The sequence below is a fragment of the Triturus cristatus genome, chromosome 1_1 (assembly GCF_964204655.1).
Source record: "Triturus cristatus chromosome 1_1, aTriCri1.1, whole genome shotgun sequence".
NCBI classification, from domain to species: domain Eukaryota; kingdom Metazoa; phylum Chordata; class Amphibia; order Caudata; family Salamandridae; genus Triturus; species Triturus cristatus.
This window is the reverse complement of record NC_140579.1, coordinates 41,265,298-41,283,337: the sequence shown is the minus strand read 5'-3', so window position 1 is coordinate 41,283,337 and position 18,040 is coordinate 41,265,298. Positions and strand designations below refer to the sequence as shown.

The 18,040-nt window shown below is 47.2% G+C and overlaps 1 protein-coding gene across 1 annotated transcript in view; it reads right to left on the bottom strand.

Annotated features, from left to right (window-relative positions):
• Positions 1–5,294: 5,294 nt before the first annotated feature.
• LOC146869308 (proteasome subunit beta type-7-like) overlaps positions 5,295–18,040 on the bottom strand; it is an 89,229-nt gene continuing 76,483 nt past the window's right edge. The window contains exons 4-8 of the mRNA XM_085647140.1: positions 13,209–13,349; positions 9,418–9,533; positions 8,977–9,035; positions 5,981–6,132; positions 5,295–5,547 (exon numbers count right to left, since the gene is read on the bottom strand). Coding sequence (XP_085503266.1) covers positions 5,436–5,547; positions 5,981–6,132; positions 8,977–9,035; positions 9,418–9,533; positions 13,209–13,349 — 580 coding nt within the window. The 3' untranslated portion in view covers positions 5,295–5,435. The remainder of the gene's footprint in view (positions 5,548–5,980; positions 6,133–8,976; positions 9,036–9,417; positions 9,534–13,208; positions 13,350–18,040) is intronic.

The following is an 18,040-nucleotide window of genomic DNA, read 5'->3' as shown; positions in this document are numbered from 1 at the left end:
CAAGGACCGAATTTCCTGTTTGAGGAGCGTGAGATGATGTGGTGACATTGGACGGTGTTTGGGTGGTATGTTTGGAGGGGTGTTTGTGAGTTCGAGGCAGTAGCCAAACTGGATAATTTGTCTAACCCACCTGTCTGTTGTAATGGAATTCCAGACAGGTAGGAACTGTTTGAGTCTTCCCCTGACTGGAGTGGAATGGTCTGGGGGGAGTGGAGGCGAGTCACTGTTTAGTGGATGGAGAGGTGCGGGTGTTGGTGTTGCCCCGCCCGCGGCCCTTGGTATTGTTTCCCCTATAACCTCCTCTAAAATATCCTCTATTAGGGGATGTTTGTCCGGAGGTTTTGAAAGTGGAAGAGGTGTCTGTTTCCACATTTTTGGAGGCTCCCCTATAAAAGGAGCGACGAAAGGAGCCTCGGGGTTGAGGAGACTGCAGCGCTCCCATTGATTTGACAGTCTCGTTATCCTTCTTCATCTTTTGTAGTGCAGTGTCGACTGCGGGTCCAAATAGTTGCTCCTGATTAAAGGGTTGAGCAAGAATGGTTGTTTGTACTTCCGGCTTAAAGCCGGAAATACGTAGCCATGCGTGGCGTCTAAGTAATACGCTTGTGTTAACCGCCCTAGAGGCGGTGTCCGCCGCGTCTAATGCACATTTGATTGAGGCATTTGATATTAGCTTTCCCTCTTGGATGAGGTAATTGGCCTGGGATTTGTACTGATCTGGTAGGTGTTGCAAAAGATCTTCTAGCTGATCATAATGAGCCCTATCATATCGAGCCAATAGGGCTTGTGTATTGGCAATACGCCAGTGGTTAGCAGCTTGTGCGGCAACCCTTTTGCCCGAAGCCTCTAAGAGCTTAGACTCTTTGTCTGGGGGCGGTGTGTCTCCTGTTGTTTGGAAGTTAGCCCGCTTTCTTGCATTTGATATGACTAAAGAGTCTAGAGGGAGCTGCGATTTGATGTACGCGGGATCCTGTGGGGCCGGTCTTTTTTTTTTTTCCTATCCAGGGGTTAAGAACCCTAGCTCTAACAGGGTCCTTAAAACCTCAGTGGCCTGCTTTATCACTCCCTTAATCATGGGCAAGATGTGAACAGATTTTTGCGACTGCTCAAATGTGTCGAGGAGAAAGTCCTCTTCAGGTGTGTCTGTGTGCATGGTGACGCCATGGAACAGTGCCGCCCTGTTTATGAGCTGTCCAAACCCTAAATGGTCATCAGGAGGGGAGGGTTTGGAGGGGTATGTAGTGGGATCAGGAATGTCAGGTAAAGGGTAAACCCAGTCATCTAAGGGTGCCGTGTCCGGGAGTGTAAAAGGGTCATTAGGATCAGTAGGATCATTAAGGTCATCTGGGTCTCCCCCTCCCCCTAAATCATCATTATCATCCTGTGGAGGTGGTGTCTGATAAGGAGATGGTAGAGGGGAAGGAGGTGGGGGCAGGGGGGTGGGATGAGAGGTAAGATAGGAGAGGAAGGACGAATGGGTGAGGTGGCACAGTCCTTCTTCTTTACGGGAGCTGGAGGAGGTGTTGTGTCCAGCCTCCTTTTCTTGTATGGCACAGCTGTGACATGTCCGGTTTTTGGATTGATGTAAATCCTTTTTTGCGTGGGATCCGGGCGAAAAAGTTCCTCATTGTCCGAAAGTGGCTTTGGCGCCGACTTTTTTGGTTCCGATCTGTGTTTTGGGAGATCGGTAGAGTCTTTGTGGACTTTTTTCGGTACCGAGGATGGTTTTGGTGCCGAAGAACTTTTCGGTGCCGGTGGAGACTTCGGTGCCGAAGAACGTTTTGGTGCCGGTGGAGATTTTGGTGCCGAAGAACGTTTTGGTGCCGATGGAGATTTCGGCCTCGGAGCCTGCTTCGGTGCCGAGAGGGGAGTCTTCGGTGCCGAAGGTATTGTGGGCACAATAATATGAGGTTTGCTCGAGCCCGAGCCACCTGCAGGCTTATATTTCTTCGGAGCCGGGTCCGAGGGCGGGGCTTCTGAAGATGATTTTCGGTCGCGACTGGGGCCAGCTGGCAGAGTCTTGACCAGTGCCTTTTTTGGTGGGGTTGGGGTAGGGGAGCTGGTACTCCCACGCTGCCCCGGAGTGATGAGGTCATCAGAATCGTCCGCCTCGGATACGATTTGGAGGTCTTCGGAATCGTCTTCAGGGACATCCTGGGCAAAGATGTCGGCTGGTTCTGGAGCCGGTCTGGCCATGATATGGTGTCGAGCTCTTCGGTCCCGGATGCTTTTCTTCGAACGGAATGCGGCGCAGGCTGGACAGCTGGATTCGTTATGTTCCGGCGAGAGGCGCAGGTTACAGACCTCGTGGTAATCACTGTGGGGGAACTTTGCTCCACATTGGGGGCATTTTTTAAAGGGTGTCCTTTCCATGAGCCGCGTCCGGAACCGGTCCGAGTGATTTCGATGTCGAGTTGTAAAGATTTCGAGAGTTGTTTGATTGTTAGAAGTTTTCAGCGGGAGCGGAAAAAGTTCATCCGAACCCAATGGCGGAAAAAACAATCTGACGATGGAGTGGATGCCCATGCGCACTGTTGTCCAGAGGAGGAGTCACCTATCTCGTGACCAAAAGGCTTCTTCCGAAGACAACAACAACCTGCAATCATCCGAGCCCAACACCAGATGGCGATCTTATCCTAAGTGTGTAATCTGCAGCTCATATGCCTCGAATCCTATGTTGTCATCTGGGGGGATGGTCTAGATGGGTAGGAGTCTGGATCGGGGAGATTTGGGACGTCTGGTGGATTATCATAATCCTCCCAAGGATCAGGTGGAGGGAGAGTAGTGTCATCATCACTATCCTCTTGTGGGATGTCATCCCCTCCCCCACTCCCACACTCAAGGTGATCATCATCACCATCTTGTGGTGTAGGCGAATATGGAAGCACTGGAGAGTGTGCTGGAGAAAGTGGTAAAGTGGTGTAGTGGGGATATTTGGAGGAGAGAAAGGCCTGGCTGGAGACGTTCCCATGTCTCTCTTCTTTAAGGGTATTTTTGGTTCTGCTGGGGAGTTCAAAGGTCTCTTTTTTTATAGAATTGTTTTGATTTTACCAGTTTTAGGGTCAATATGAAGTTTTTTTTGTTTAGGGTCCACTAGATCTGGTTGAAATAGGTCTTCTAATCCAGTATCCTTGTTCAGCACCGATGATTTTGGTTGTTTTGGCCTTGATTCCGAAGCTTTAGGAGGAATTTTAGTGTCCTTTTGCTTTGGAGGAGCTGAGGAGTCCGAGGACTTTTTTGGCTCCGAGGATTTATGGTCTTTTTTGGGCTCTGAGGATTTTTTGGGCTCTGAGGATTTGTTGAGTTTTTTCAGCTCCGAAGATTTGCTCTTTTTCGGCTCTGAAGATTTGTGGCCTGGTTGAGGCTTCAAGGGTTTATTAGGATGGTATTTCGGTGCCGAATATTTGGGTTTCGGTACCGAGAATGATAGTTTGGTACCGATACATGGCTGGCTCGGTCTTGAGTAGCCTGAAGGCTTGTCTTTGGACTTTGGAGCCGAGCCTGAAGGCGGGACATCAGAAGTTCTGTCAAGGTGTCGACCTGAGCCAGAAGGTGAAGGTGTTACCGGAGCCTTATGTTTTTGAGCATTGTAAGGGGTGTCGATGTCGGTACTCACGGTTCGTTGCCCTGGAGTAACCATCTGATCTATGGCCTCTGATTCGTCGGCCTCGGAGACGCTGATGTCCTCATTTTCCAGTTCTTATTCCTCAGGAGCATCAGGGCCTGCATCGAAGATGTCGTCCGGCACCGAGGTAGTGGATCGAGACATTATGTGACGTCGAGCCCGGTGATCATGTATGGTTCTCTTCTATATGAATGAAGCGCAGGCCGGGCAAACTTTGTCCTCGTGTTCTGGAGAGAGGCAAAGGTTACAGACCTCGTGGAGATCAGTGTGTGGGAATTTGCACCACACAGGGGGCATTATTTGAATGGAGTTCTTTACATTAGCTGTAGGGCCTGATGGCGCGGATAGGCCCAACAGACCGGCTCGACGACCGGAATCGAAGGTGTTGAGATTTGTGTTGGATCTGCGTCGAGGAGCACGATCAAAAACAATACTGTCGAGCGGTAAAGGATTTCGCTTCGAAGGGGAATCGAATACGATACCGACCCGAAGCGCAGCCGTTTATATCCAAACCTGATGGTGGAAAAAAACAATCTTAAGATGGAGTTGATGCCCCTGTGCACAATCACCATAAGGAGGAGTCACCTATCCTGTGACTACAAAGACCTCTTCGACAAAAACAAACTGCAAACATCCGAGCCCAACACCAGATGGCGATCTATGCTAAAGTATACAATATACAGCTCATATGCCTCGAACATCTATTTCTGAAGAAGAACAGGGAATCAATCAAATATTAGTTGTGTATTTTGTTTTCCATGACAATGTTTGGGATTCATCTATTGAGGAACTGGAATATATCCCAAAAAGCAACAAGATGTCAAATTTTGTCTAAAATAAGATTTTTTTTTTATACAATTAATCAAAAAATCCTTTAACCCCTTCAGCGCTGGGCGAATTCCGCCGCGGTGCTGAAGGGTTCGTGCGCGGGCGGGCCGATGACGGAACGGTTCCGTCATGAGCACAGCTCAACCGTGGCTCATGACGGAACCGTTCCGTCATGAGCATGGAAGGGGTTAAAATTAATTGAATAAAAGTATAGAAAGGAAAAGAAAAAGTGTAATGTAATCTAAATGTGTGATGTTTCTATAGAGGGTAGCAATTTCATGTGGGGACTCATGGGTGTAGTGCAAGTTAGCTGCACCACGGTGTCTCGGGGAGGAGAGCTTGAACTGTATACCTCTGGACCTGCGGGTGGATTCAAAGAAAGAAAACACTTTTCTAAGTTTAGGGGAGGAGGAGCATTGAAGGAGCTGCACACCTCTGATGGCTATGTGAAAATGGAGGGAACTTCACAGTTGTAGCCCAGGTCATGTGGCTAATCCAAGGAGTGTTGTGCTCCTCTGACCAGGCATGGGGATGGAAGTAGCTGTTCCTCAGAGGCCTAGGACTGAAGGTGGATTGAATGAGGTGTAAAATCCAGCCCAGAGGTTCTGACCTGTAAGGGAGGATGAAAAGAGCAGCATAACTTGGAGGGCTGCTCAAAGACGAAAGGAGGGAGCTGCATGTCGTCACGCAGCTCGTGATATAATGTGCGGAGACCTCATATATTTAGAGACGGGATAAGGGATGGTAGAAAGATTTGTGCACCTGTTGCCAGGTCTGGCTGATGACACAGAAATTGCATAGAGGCAGCTCTTGGATGGAGCAAGCTAGCCAGACACCACTAGCCTACAGCTGGCACTGGTTTGAGAAAGTTGCAACCCTGTGTTGTAGGGCCGGGGGACATTCATGCCTCTGCTCCTGGCTGGGGAAGATAGACTCATTTATACACCTCTAGTTCAGGACTGATGAAAGCTCACAGCGGATTTCATTCTGTGTCCATGGGTTGCACCACCTCTTCCACTACTTCAAGCTCCAGGGGCGTGATGGTTTTCGTCAGTACTGCGGTGGTCCCCTTCCGGTAACGGTAAGACCCAAGCCTGGGAAAACAACAGGTTCAGAGGGCTTGAGTTAGACACTTGTGATAACTTGACATCGATCCATGGAGCACAGAAACACATTGTTATGATGGTGGAGACAGGATTCCTTAAAATGGAGCAATTGTAGGGGTCACAGGTACAAACACCATCTAAAAAGATCCAACAAACCGCATATCCAGACACATTAATTTCTCATGTGGTCTCAATCAGAGTTCTACTGTTTTGCTCTGCCAGACAAGGGGGAAGCACAGCTTCACATTGGAGACACATTGCACTGCTAACTACATACTGGGGTAACATTTCCCGCAGCAGAATTCACAGGAAGAATTCACAATTATAACCCTTTAAGACAAGACCAGCTACACGTTGCCAAGAGTCTATTAGGGATATGCATGAGTAACGATGCTCAGGAGCAGAACTGATTCAGGCTCACCTGTGCCCGCTCTGGCCTGGGCTGTCATACCCACGCAGAGACTCCATGCCCTCCTTGGTGATGATGCACAAGTCCACATTGCTCCCGGATCCCAAGTCACATGTGATTCCAGCAGTAATGGCCTCCAGCACCAGCTGTTTGGCATCCTCACGCTGCGAGCGATGAAGTGGACCGAAAAATGGCAAAAGGGAAGAAAAGGCAATAGAAGTAGTGAAATTGGATGTCACTTCTATGTGATCCTGTGTACCCGTGGGGAGTCTGAAGGCAAAGCAGTAAGCAAGAGAAGTACAACTCCAGGAACACACATTAGGAAAAGAGATGCAGAGTTGTACTGCGGAGAGACGCGTTCTAGGAATAATCTCCTATCACACACATGCTGGAGGGACAGCTTCGTATTCCAGACAATAGTATTGTAGATCAACATTCACTCACTTACCTTCTGCTGGGACAGCCCGGCTTATACTCAAATAAATCACATGGTGTGGAGGGAAGAGAAGCCAAACATCCTACACATAGGCACTAGGCCTCTCATTGTCCCATCAATCCCAGCCCGCAGCAGACATAGCAAAACGGATTCCCGCAACCACATCTGGCAATCTGCAATCATCAGGCATTCACGTGGCTATTTACAAGAGCTCTGCTGGGGGCTGGTTCATCAGATAGTGCTGGGAGTAAGTGACACATGCGTCTGTTTTTTTGGTGGTTTGAGAAGGGAGTGATATCTGCCCATTTCATGGTCTTACTTAGCAGTGATGAGTACAGATGTTCTTCGCTTCTAAATTCTACACCACAGACTTTACCCACAAATCACCCTGGCCCTTAGCCTCCCACTCCATTCCAACTTTGTGCCGCATGGCCTGTCTACGAGGGGACAGCATGCACAGTGTCTCTTCTGCTGCACTTGCTAGTCCTGCCGGCACATGACTTCCACTAGATAAACACAATATACAATTATACAGCGCGCTATTACCACTAAAAGTGTCCTGAAGCTAATGGAGGAAGCAGTGCACAGAATCAGGGATGCAAAAAACACTTAGGATCATTATCAGGAGACCTGATGATGAGATCCTGGCTTTATGATACCCGCAACCAGTGGCCGGAAAGTCAATATTTCTGCATTCAGAATGTAGTTTATGGACTTTTGGAACACAGTTGAGCCTGAGAGCATCGGGTGTGGAATGGTTCATACATGACCAGTTTTTGTTTGTTTTTCAAACTATGTTTGGGATCTAAACCATGACAAGCCCCATAACTGAGGCAGAGGACCACAGACGCCTACCACTTCCGAAGGAAACCAGGGCAAAGAGCGGGCACCAGAAGAGACAGCGGCAGGGCAGAGCAGGCTGAGGAGAGATGCATGTTCAAGCTCAGACATAAAAATGGACTGTACCATGGCACTGTGGGGGTCCTTTGGAAGAAAAAGAATATTACTTTGGATGACCCGAAGATGAAAGAATCTGCTGGGTGCAAAATGGCAGAGTGGGATCAAAGCAAGCTCCTATGTTTTTGGCAGAGTGAGTATGGGAGGGTAGAGTACTCACCCTCAGGTGGTCATAAAGCAGCTGACCATGCACTGGGGGTGGCAATAATTATAAGTCTTATCAATGTTGAGTATGAGCCACAATATGCAAGACAAAGCAGAAGAATAATATGGGACACAATAGCTGCCGAGATATCCAGGAGGATCTAGGGAGCCAGGCCTCCCCGATCCACTGCAAGTTTAAAATTATCAGTGACATACATGAAAGCAGATTCAGTGAAATACATGAAAGCATATTCAGTAACATATAGGAAAGTAGATTCAGTGACATATAGGAAAGTAGAATCAGTGACTTACAGTAAAGCAGGTTCAGTGACATACACGAAAGGAAAGTAGATTCAGTGACGTACAGGAAAGCAGATACAGTGACATACAGGAAAGCTGGTTCAGTGACATACAGGAAAGTAGATTCAGTGAAATACATGAAAGCAGATTCAGTGACATATAGGAAAGTAGATTCAGTGACATACAGGAAAGTAGAATCAGTGACTTACAGTAAAGCAGGTTCAGTGACATACACGAAAGGAAAGTAGATTCAGTGACGTACAGGAAATCAGATTCAGTGACATACAGGAAAGCTTATTCAGTGACTTACAGGAAAAGCTGGTTCAGTGACATACAGGAAAGCAGATTCAGTGACACAGGAAAGTAGATTCAGTGACACAGGAAAGCAGATTCAGTGACAAACAGTAAAGCAGGTTCAGTGCTATGAAATGGTCTTAAACCAGACTAATTAGAGTCCAGGAAAGATTTGAATTCAACAAAAAAGAAACCTGAGCATGAATATGCTTTTCTAGTGCTTTGGATGGCAAAAGGAGCAAAGATATGAGTGAAAATTGCTCACGGCAACCGGGTTGGAAGAAAGATTTTTTGAACAACAATATGATGACGTGTCTTTTCAAATTGCAAGTCCGTAGTCGGAATTCAACTCATGGCTATACAACTAATACAAAGTTGTTAGAAGTGACATAATATTGGTATTACAGGTGATTTCTGACTTCAGCATGCATCTGATATTACAAATAATCTCAAAGTGAGATTAGCATATATAATATAGCATCACATTGTATTATATTATAATATAAAATATTTATACACTGCACGTCTCAAAGTGAATTTTGTAAATAAAAAGTGTTATTAGTAACTTAAGAGTGTCCATTTTGTTAGCTTCTGAAAGATCTAAAGCTTAGTTAACCTTCCAGGACTGAAAACTGGTGACCTGTAGGCTTTACAAAGATCTCTACACCAGAGGCCGTATTACCACAGGCGTGTGCCAGCGCTTTGTGTGTCCCTGGGGCACTTTGGCATTACAGAAGGGCCCGCAGCCCCCTCTGTAATACTGATAGCGCTGGTGAATTACCACATATGTGCAGCACAATCATCACCCCTCCTTCTGTGCACTGGGTGATAAAGCGACATTAGTGAAAACCATTGCTACATGGGGAGAAACTCTCACCTCCATGTTGGGCTTGTAGCGATCTTCCAATACAGCGATGGCAGCATCTGATCCGGAACCTGGGGCCGCAAGATGAGAACGGATAAGAACCAGCATCTAGTGACAAGTCACCCCTCATCATCTACAGTCAGCTCCAGAGGTAGAGTATGTATGTCTGATCTGTCTACATTTATGAATTTGTGGTCTATCAAACGGTGTATCTGCCAGTCTCTGTGTCTGCTCATCTCTCCATCCATGGCCGTGTGTGTTTGTCTGTATCTCGGTCGGTCATTCGTTCTCTTATGCACGTCCATACATTAGTGAGCATTAATCTATCTATAAGTCTCTACAGGTACTATGTCTACTTGTGTCATTGTCATAAAGGCATTCTCTCCACCATGGTGCACTGTCCATTACTCAAACACCTCAGTCATGCTTACAGTACAGGAAAGAAAGTCTTACCCATGGCAACGAAGGGAAGCGTGTCGGTGGATCCATGGGGGTAGATGGTGTACAGGTGGGATCCCTTGCAATCCACGCCGCCCACAATTATAGATGCGCCAATATGGCCCTGGTACCTGTGGCAGAGGAGGGCAGTCATAAACACAGAAGTAAGAACATGCATGACCTTAATCGCTTCTCGACCTGTGCTAAAGCACCACTGCACACGGAATACGCAGCCACTTGGATCTAAACGGAGGATGCGGTGACCAAGAGCATGCCTGCCTCAGCTCCCAGTGCTGGGTTGTACAGCGCCAACATACAACGACTAGATGAACAACTTCAGGGGGTGGGGGTAAATGAGAAGACGGGGTGGTCATTACCAGGCATCCCTTAAATCTCAGAACAGGGACGTGTGAGGTCTGTGCTCCATATCAGTCAGTAGTTACTGGCAGAATCTACTTTGGCATCTGTCATTTACTACCAGCTCCCAGTGCTGGGTTGTACAGCGCCAACATACAACGACTAGACGAACATCTTCAGGGAGGGGGGGGGGGGGATGAGAAGACGGGGTGGTCATTACCAGGCATCCCTTAAATCTCAGAACCGGGACGTGCGAGGTCTGTGCTCCATATCAGTCAGTAGTTACTGGCAGTATCTACTTTGGCGTCTGTCATTTACTACCAGCTCCCAGTGCTGGGTTGTACAGCGCCAACATACAACGACTAGACGAACATCTTCAGGGAGGGGGGGGGGGGGATGAGAAGACGGGGTGGTCATTACCAGGCATCCCTTAAATCTCAGAACCGGGACGTGCGAGGTCTGTGCTCCATATCAGTCAGTAGTTACTGGCAGTATCTACTTTGGCGTCTGTCATTTACTACCAGCTCCCAGTGCTGGGTTGTACAGCGCCAACATACAACGACTAGACGAACATCTTCAGGGAGGGGGGGGGGGATGAGAAGACGGGGTGGTCATTACCAGGCATCCCTTAAATCTCAGAACCGGGACGTGCGAGGTCTGTGCTCCATATCAGTCAGTAGTTAACCGCAGTATCTACTTTGGCGTCTGTCATTTACTACCAGCTCCCAGTGCTGGGTTGTACAGCGCCAACATACAACGACTAGACGAACATCTTCAGGGAGGGGGGGGGGGATGAGAAGACGGGGTGGTCATTACCAGGCATCCCTTAAATCTCAGAACCGGGACGTGCGAGGTCTGTGCTCCATATCAGTCAGTAGTTACTGGCAGTATCTACTTTGGCGTCTGTCATTTACTACCAGCTCCCAGTGCTGGGTTGTACAGCGCCAACATACAACGACTAGACGAACATCTTCAGGGAGGGGGGGGGGGGGGATGAGAAGACGGGGTGGTCATTACCAGGCATCCCTTAAATCTCAGAACCGGGACGTGCGAGGTCTGTGCTCCATATCAGTCAGTAGTTACTGGCAGTATCTACTTTGGCGTCTGTCATTTACTACCAGCTCCCAGTGCTGGGTTGTACAGCGCCAACATACAACGACTAGACGAACATCTTCAGGGAGGGGGGGGGGGATGAGAAGACGGGGTGGTCATTACCAGGCATCCCTTAAATCTCAGAACCGGGACGTGCGAGGTCTGTGCTCCATATCAGTCAGTAGTTACTGGCAGTATCTACTTTGGCGTCTGTCATTTACTACCAGCGCCCGGGGCTGCTGTTGTTTCCCGTTGTACACTTGACTCTCCATGGGCAGTAAGGGCAAGCAGTCAAAGCTGTCTCTAGGAGGCAACAGCAACACAATGAATTTCACAGAAATAAATTCAAAGTCTAGTCTGGTCTACTAATACTTTTAGGTGGGCCCAACACATGCCACATTTTCAAAAAACTTAAAACTATGGGGGGGGGGAGAGGGGGGGGGATTTACATCACCAAACCTACTTTTACTGTTTTTTATAGTAGATATTCCCAATCATGTGGCTGGACAGCTCAGCCATATGCAGGGATCTAGTGAGAATGTCTTGCGGCATTTCCCACAGGCTACTAATCTCTGGGCGGAAACTATATAGCACAGAATTCCTACAGAGGGAATGGAGCCCTCAGTGCAAAATCACTTTTTTTTAAAACTTATTTTCACTGCAAAAAGCCCTTTATCTTCACCCCCATCAAATGTGGGAGTAATACGTCCCCCTTCTCATCCTGGAAGGGGAATTACTTCAGCCTTTCCAGCCACATTACCTACACAATAAACCTATGATTCATAAGTTCATATAGCCAGGGTGGCGAAATAACCTCTATTCTTTTGAATACACTAATGTTCTCGGAGGCGCGATCAACATATACTATGGCCAAGACCAAAGAACATTTTTCAAAGTATCAGAATCTATTGGACAGACATATTACAAATATACGTAAAAATCCCTAACATGACTGAACCACATCACCGTTCCACACAGATCAAAAAAAGTAATTTTAAGGGTAATTTAGTCAATTCTTAAAGTAAGCCTGTAGTTGCTGTATATGAAAAGAAACGTTATCTCATTTTCATAACAGCCACAGAAGAGAAGATTAGCTGCAAATTACATTCAAACTGATTTTTTGGCTCTGCTACAACTTTTTGAAGTCTTCATCGGGGTAAGGAGTGTTCTTTGTCTGCAATCCTTCTTTCCTAGTCTGCAGATAATTTTATATGCAAATATCAATGAAAGGGATAACTGCTGATAGCAATTAATGGAAGAATTAACATTATTATACACCATCTATTTTTTTTTATCAATTGCAGTAGATAAGGTAATGACCGCATAGATGGGCAAGAATACTTGGTTGCAGGAATCACGTTAAACAGCATTCATAGCTGAAAGGATCTTAAATCGATGAAGACAGCTATAAATACTCTTTCCAGAATCAATTTCACACGTTAGTAGTTTGGGCTTTTTCAGTTTGAATAACCGTTAAAGGCGTCCTGTAATTTGGCACCAATGACTGACACCAGTCAGATGTCGCGCCGCCATGTTGTGGTATAAACATCAAGAAAGTTCTCTGTGGTTTTCACAAGTACCTACTTAGCTTTGCATCAAGCCGACACTTAACTTTTAACTTCTCAACCCCCCCCCCCCCCCGCCTCCCTCTCATGGACCCTTCTTGCCCCTTAATTCCAACCTTTTTCCTCTCAATCCCTTGCTTTACCTCTCAGTTCCTACTACTCTAATCTAGGCCATTCCTTCCATCCCTCTCATATTTATTCCTTTTCTCCGCATCTCACTTCTCCCTCCGTATTGCCACGTGTTCCCTCTCTGTAAGAGGGTGTCCCGGTGAATTGAAGAAACTGAGACTTCAAGTAAGTATTCAAGTTATTACTGTTACAGAGACCCACGGCAGCTCCAGGTGAAGATTAGCAAAGAATGACACAAACTTAACAGGAGTTCTATATCTAAGAGTGCAGTGACCTAATACATTTTTATTACATCACATTTGATATATAAATAACTTTATTGATATAAGAAAATACCACAAAACATAAGCATAAGAAATACAGCTCTCCACACTCTCTCCCACCCTCTGATGTTTCTTCCCTCCTCGTTCACTTCTTTTCTATTTGCCATCCTATCTTTCCCTCGTATCTATTCCCACACTCCTTACATTTCCTCACACTCTCCCTCTGAACCCTTGCTTCGCTTTTCTATTCCCCCAGGGCGCCTCGAAGCAGCTGTGATGCTAGAAAAGCGACATAACTTGTAATAGCAGATTAGACTGCGAAAGACTGTATAGTCTGTATGATTTCGCTGAATACAATATTTTCCTGGGCTCGGGGACTCAGGCCTGCCCTGGCACCCACCTGAACAGCATCTGTTTCAGCATCCTGTTGACAGTCACCACGCGGGGGGTGCGGCCGGTGGAGAGGGCGTGCAGCTGCATGTTGGAGGATATGAGCTGTGTGGTCACCTCCGCATCCGCCGCCACGCCGGCTCCGCAGCAGCTGTGCGGGGGGCGGAAGAAAACAGGAGTCAGTGCACAGTGTCGGGTATCAGAAAATCACCTCAGAACACCCTCCCTGCATGCGGGCCTCTGATGCACTGACGTCTCCCAGTATGGGGCCACACTGTTTGAGAGCTCATATTTGTTGCATAAAATAGCCGGCAGGTGGCGGTGTTGCACAAGAAATTAAATTTTACAATTAATTTTTTTGTAAACAAACGCACTTGGTGCGCCTTTTACATTCTAGGCCCCGTAGTCCTGTTAGAATATTAGAAAAGAGCGGGAAGAACTGGACTGGATGAACTACCTATGCAAGGAAATGAGAAACGTAGGAACTAAGGATGCACCCATCGAATGTCAGTTCTAGTGTTCCTTCCGGTGCATATTCTTATAGCCAACAATTTCTTTGCATGGGAAGATTCCCAGACCCAGGCTTCGCTCTTATTGTCTATTTGACGTCACTCACAACCCCTCAGTGAAAAACATACCAAAAATTCCCTGTTACCCATCTATAAATCTATATTTTATCAGGTGAGTTAGCCTAGTTGGTTCAACTGAAGGAAACGGAGACTACAAATGTCCGAATGCACTGAAATAATAAAGTAAATCTCAACATTAAATGGCAACTTGATATGGAGAGATACAGCAGCCAGTGGTGGGTGGGAGGAGACGCGACTTACTAGATAAGGCAGTGTATAAAGTGCGTCTTTGGCTTGGATACTTCCTACACATTAGAAGTTGTGACGGGTCTTGTGTAATGGTGAGGGATTCAGTACACACTAGATGTTAGTGGGTAGAAACTGTGCCATGTGCCATCACCCGCACAGGTTTCCTGGTGCTGAGCAGGTGTGTGTGCCCAACGCTGCCTATGCCAGGTTGGTTAATTGAAAAGCCAGATTTCAGCTTCTTGCAGAATTCAAGAAGAGCGGAGGAGGCTCTAGTGTGGAGTGGGAGGCCGTTCCACGCTTTAGGAGCTATGTAAGAGAACTCCCATTAACAGTAGCTGGGTCTGTGCACGCGTGGGATGTTGCAGAAGTCCTGCGGAGCAGACGTGTCTGGATGGTTGGTGGAAGGAGATGCGACTGTTCAGGTAGGTGGGGCATGAGTTGGGAGTGCCTTGAATGTGTGTGAGAAGTCTGAATTGAGCGTGTGTCTGTAGTGGAAGCCAGAGGAGGTCTCTGAGGTGTGGTGTAATGTGAGGTTGAGGATGAGGTCGGGGTGGTCTGTAGTCTTGTAGTGAGTTGCTTGGTGGTCTGGGCATAGGGCCTGCTCTCATAGTCCAGCCTCCTGGTGACTAGGGTGTGAGCGGCAATTCTTCTTGTGTTGCATGGGAGCCATTTGAAGATCTTCCTCAGTATTTTCAGGGTGTGGAAACAGGATGCCCGGACGGCGTTGACTTGTGCACTCCTGTCTAGTTTGTTGTTGATGATTGTTCTGAGGTTCTTGGTGTGGGTTCTTGCAAAGTGGTGGAGAGGCTATCAAGAGCGTCTTGTGTAAGGGTGATAGGTTCTTTACTCACTAGATGTTGGAGGATATGAACTGTGTCTTGTGTAATGGCGATGGCCTCAATGCCCGCTAGATGTTGGAGGTTATGAACAGTGTCTTGTGTAATGGTGATGGCCTCAATGCCCGCTAGATGTTGGAGGTAATGAACAGTGTCTTGTGTAATGGTGATGGCGTCAATGCCCGCTAGATGTTGGAGGTTATGAACAGTGTCTTGTGTAATGGTGATGGCCTCCATGGCCGCTAGATGTTGGAGGTTATGAACAGTGTCTTGTGTAATGGTGATGGCCTCAATGCCCGCTAGATGTTGGAGGTTATGAACAGTGTCTTGTGTAATGGTGATGGCCTCAATGCCCGCTAGATGTTGGAGGTTATGAACAGTGTCTTGTGTAATGGTGATGGCCTCAATGCCCGCTAGATGTTGGAGGTAATGAACAGTGTCTTGTGTAATGGTGATGGCGTCAATGCCCGCTAGATGTTGGAGGTTATGAACAGTGTCTTGTGTAATGGTGATGGCCTCCATGGCCGCTAGATGTTGGAGGTTATGAACAGTGTCTTGTGTAATGGTGATGGCCTCAATGCCCGCTAGATGTTGGAGGTTATGAACAGTGTCTTGTGTAATGATGATGGCCTCAATGGCCGCTAGATGTTGGAGGTTATGAACAGTGTCTTGTGTAATGGTGATGGCCTCAATGCCCGCTAGATGTTGGAGGTTATGAACAGTGTCTTGTGTAATGGTGATGGCCTCAATGCCCGCTAGATGTTGGAGGTTATGAACAGTGTCTTGTGTAATGATGATGGCCTCAATGGCCGCTAGATGTTGGAGGTTATGAACAGTGTCTTGTGTAATGGCGATGGCCTCAATGCCCGCTAGATGTTGGAGGTTATTAACAGTGTCTTGTGTAATGATGATGGCCTCAATGCCCGCTAGATGTTGGAGGTTATGAACAGTGTCTTGTGTAATGATGATGGCCTCAATGGCCGCTAGATGTTGGAGGTTATGAACAGTGTCTTGTGTAATGGCGATGGCCTCAATGGCCGCTAGATGTTGGAGGTTATGAACAGTGTCTTGTGTAATGGCGATGGCCTCAATGGCCCCTAGATGTTGGAGGTTATGAACAGTGTCTTGTGTAATGGTGATGGCCTCAATGGCCGCTAGATGTTGGAGGTTATGAACAGTGTCTTGTGTAATGGCGATGGCCTCAATGGCCGCTAGATGTTGGAGGTTATGAACAGTGTCTTGTGTAATGGTGATGGCCTCAATGCCCCCTAGATGTTGGAGGTTATGAACAGTGTCTTGTGTAATGGTGATGGCCTCAGTGCCCGCTAGATGTTGGAGGTTATGAACAGTGTCTTGTGTAATGGTGATGGCCTCAATGGCCCCTAGATGTTGGAGGTTATGAACAGTGTCTTGTGTAATGGTGATGGCCTCAATGGCCCCTAGATGTTGGAGGTTATGAACAGTGTCTTGTGTAATGGTGATGGCCTCAATGGCCCCTAGATGTTGGAGGTTATGAACAGTGTCTTGTGTAATGGTGATGGCCTCAATGGCCGCTAGATGTTGGAGGTTATGAACAGTGTCTTGTGTAATGGTGATGGCCTCAATGGCCGCTAGATGTTGGAGGTTATGAACAGTGTCTTGTGTAATGGTGATGGCCTCAATGCCCCCTAGATGTTGGAGGTTATGAACAGTGTCTTGTGTAATGGTGATGGCCTCAATGCCCCCTAGATGTTGGAGGTTATGAACAGTGTCTTGTGTAATGGCGATGGCCTCAATGCCCCCTAGATGTTGGAGGTTATGAACAGTGTCTTGTGTAATGGCGATGGCCTCAATGCCCGCTAGATGTTGGAGGTTATGAACAGTGTCTTGTGTAATGGCGATGGCCTCAATGCCCCCTAGATGTTGGAGGTTATGAACAGTGTCTTGTGTAATGGCGATGGCCTCAATGCCCGCTAGATGTTGGAGGTTATGAACAGTGTCTTGTGTAATGGTGATGGCCTCAATGCCCGCTAGATGTTGGAGGTTATGAACAGTGTCTTGTGTAACGGTGATGGCCTCAATGCCCGCTAGATGTTGGAGGTTATGAACAGTGTCTTGTGTAACAGTGATGGCCTCAATGCCCGCTAGATGTTGGAGGTTATGAACAGTGTCTTGTGTAACGGTGATGGTCTCAATGCCCGCTAGATGTTGGAGGTTATGAACAGTGTCTTATGTAATGGTGATGGCCTCAATGCCCGCTAGATGTTGGAGGTTATGAACAGTGTCTAGTGTAATGGTGATGGCCTCAATGCCCGCTAGATGTTGGAGGTTATGAACAGTGTCTTGTGTAATGGTGATGGCCTCAATGCCCGCTAGATGTTGGAGGTTATGAACAGTGTCTTATGTAATGGTGATGGCCTCAATGCCCGCTAGATGTTGGAGGTTATGAACAGTGTCTTGTGTAATGGTGATGGCCTCAATGCCCGCTAGATGTTGGAGGTTATGAACAGTGTCTTATGTAATGGTGATGGCCTCAATGCCCGCTAGATGTTGGAGGTTATGAACAGTGTCTTATGTAATGGTGATGGCCTCAATGCCCGCTAGATGTTGGAGGTTATGAACAGTGTCTTGTGTAATGGTGATGGCCTCAATGCCCGCTAGATGTTGGAGGTTATGAACAGTGTCTTGTGTAATGGTGATGGCCTCAATGCCCCCTAGATGTTGGAGGTTATGAACAGTGTCTTGTGTAATGGTGATGGCCTCAAAGCCCGCTAGATGTTGGAGGTTATGAACAGTGTCTTGTGTAATGGTGATGGCCTCAATGCCCGCTAGATGTTGGAGGTTATGAACAGTGTCTTGTGTAATGGTGATGGCCTCAATGCCCGCTAGATGTTGGAGGTTATGAACAGTGTCTTGTGTAATGGTGATGGCCTCAATGCCCGCTAGATGTTGGAGGTTATGAACAGTGTCTTGTGTAATGGCGATGGCCTCAATGCCCGCTAGTTGTTGGAGGTTATGAACAGTGTCTTGTGTAAGAGTGAAGTCTTCAATACTCGCTAGAGGATGAAGGCTATGTAGTGCGTCTTAAGGGTGAGGACTTTAATACTCACTCGAGTTTGGAGGTTTTGAAGTGTCTTGTGTAATGGTGATGGCCTCAGTGCCCGCTAGATGTTGGAGGTTATACAGTGTCTTGTGTAATGGCGATGGCC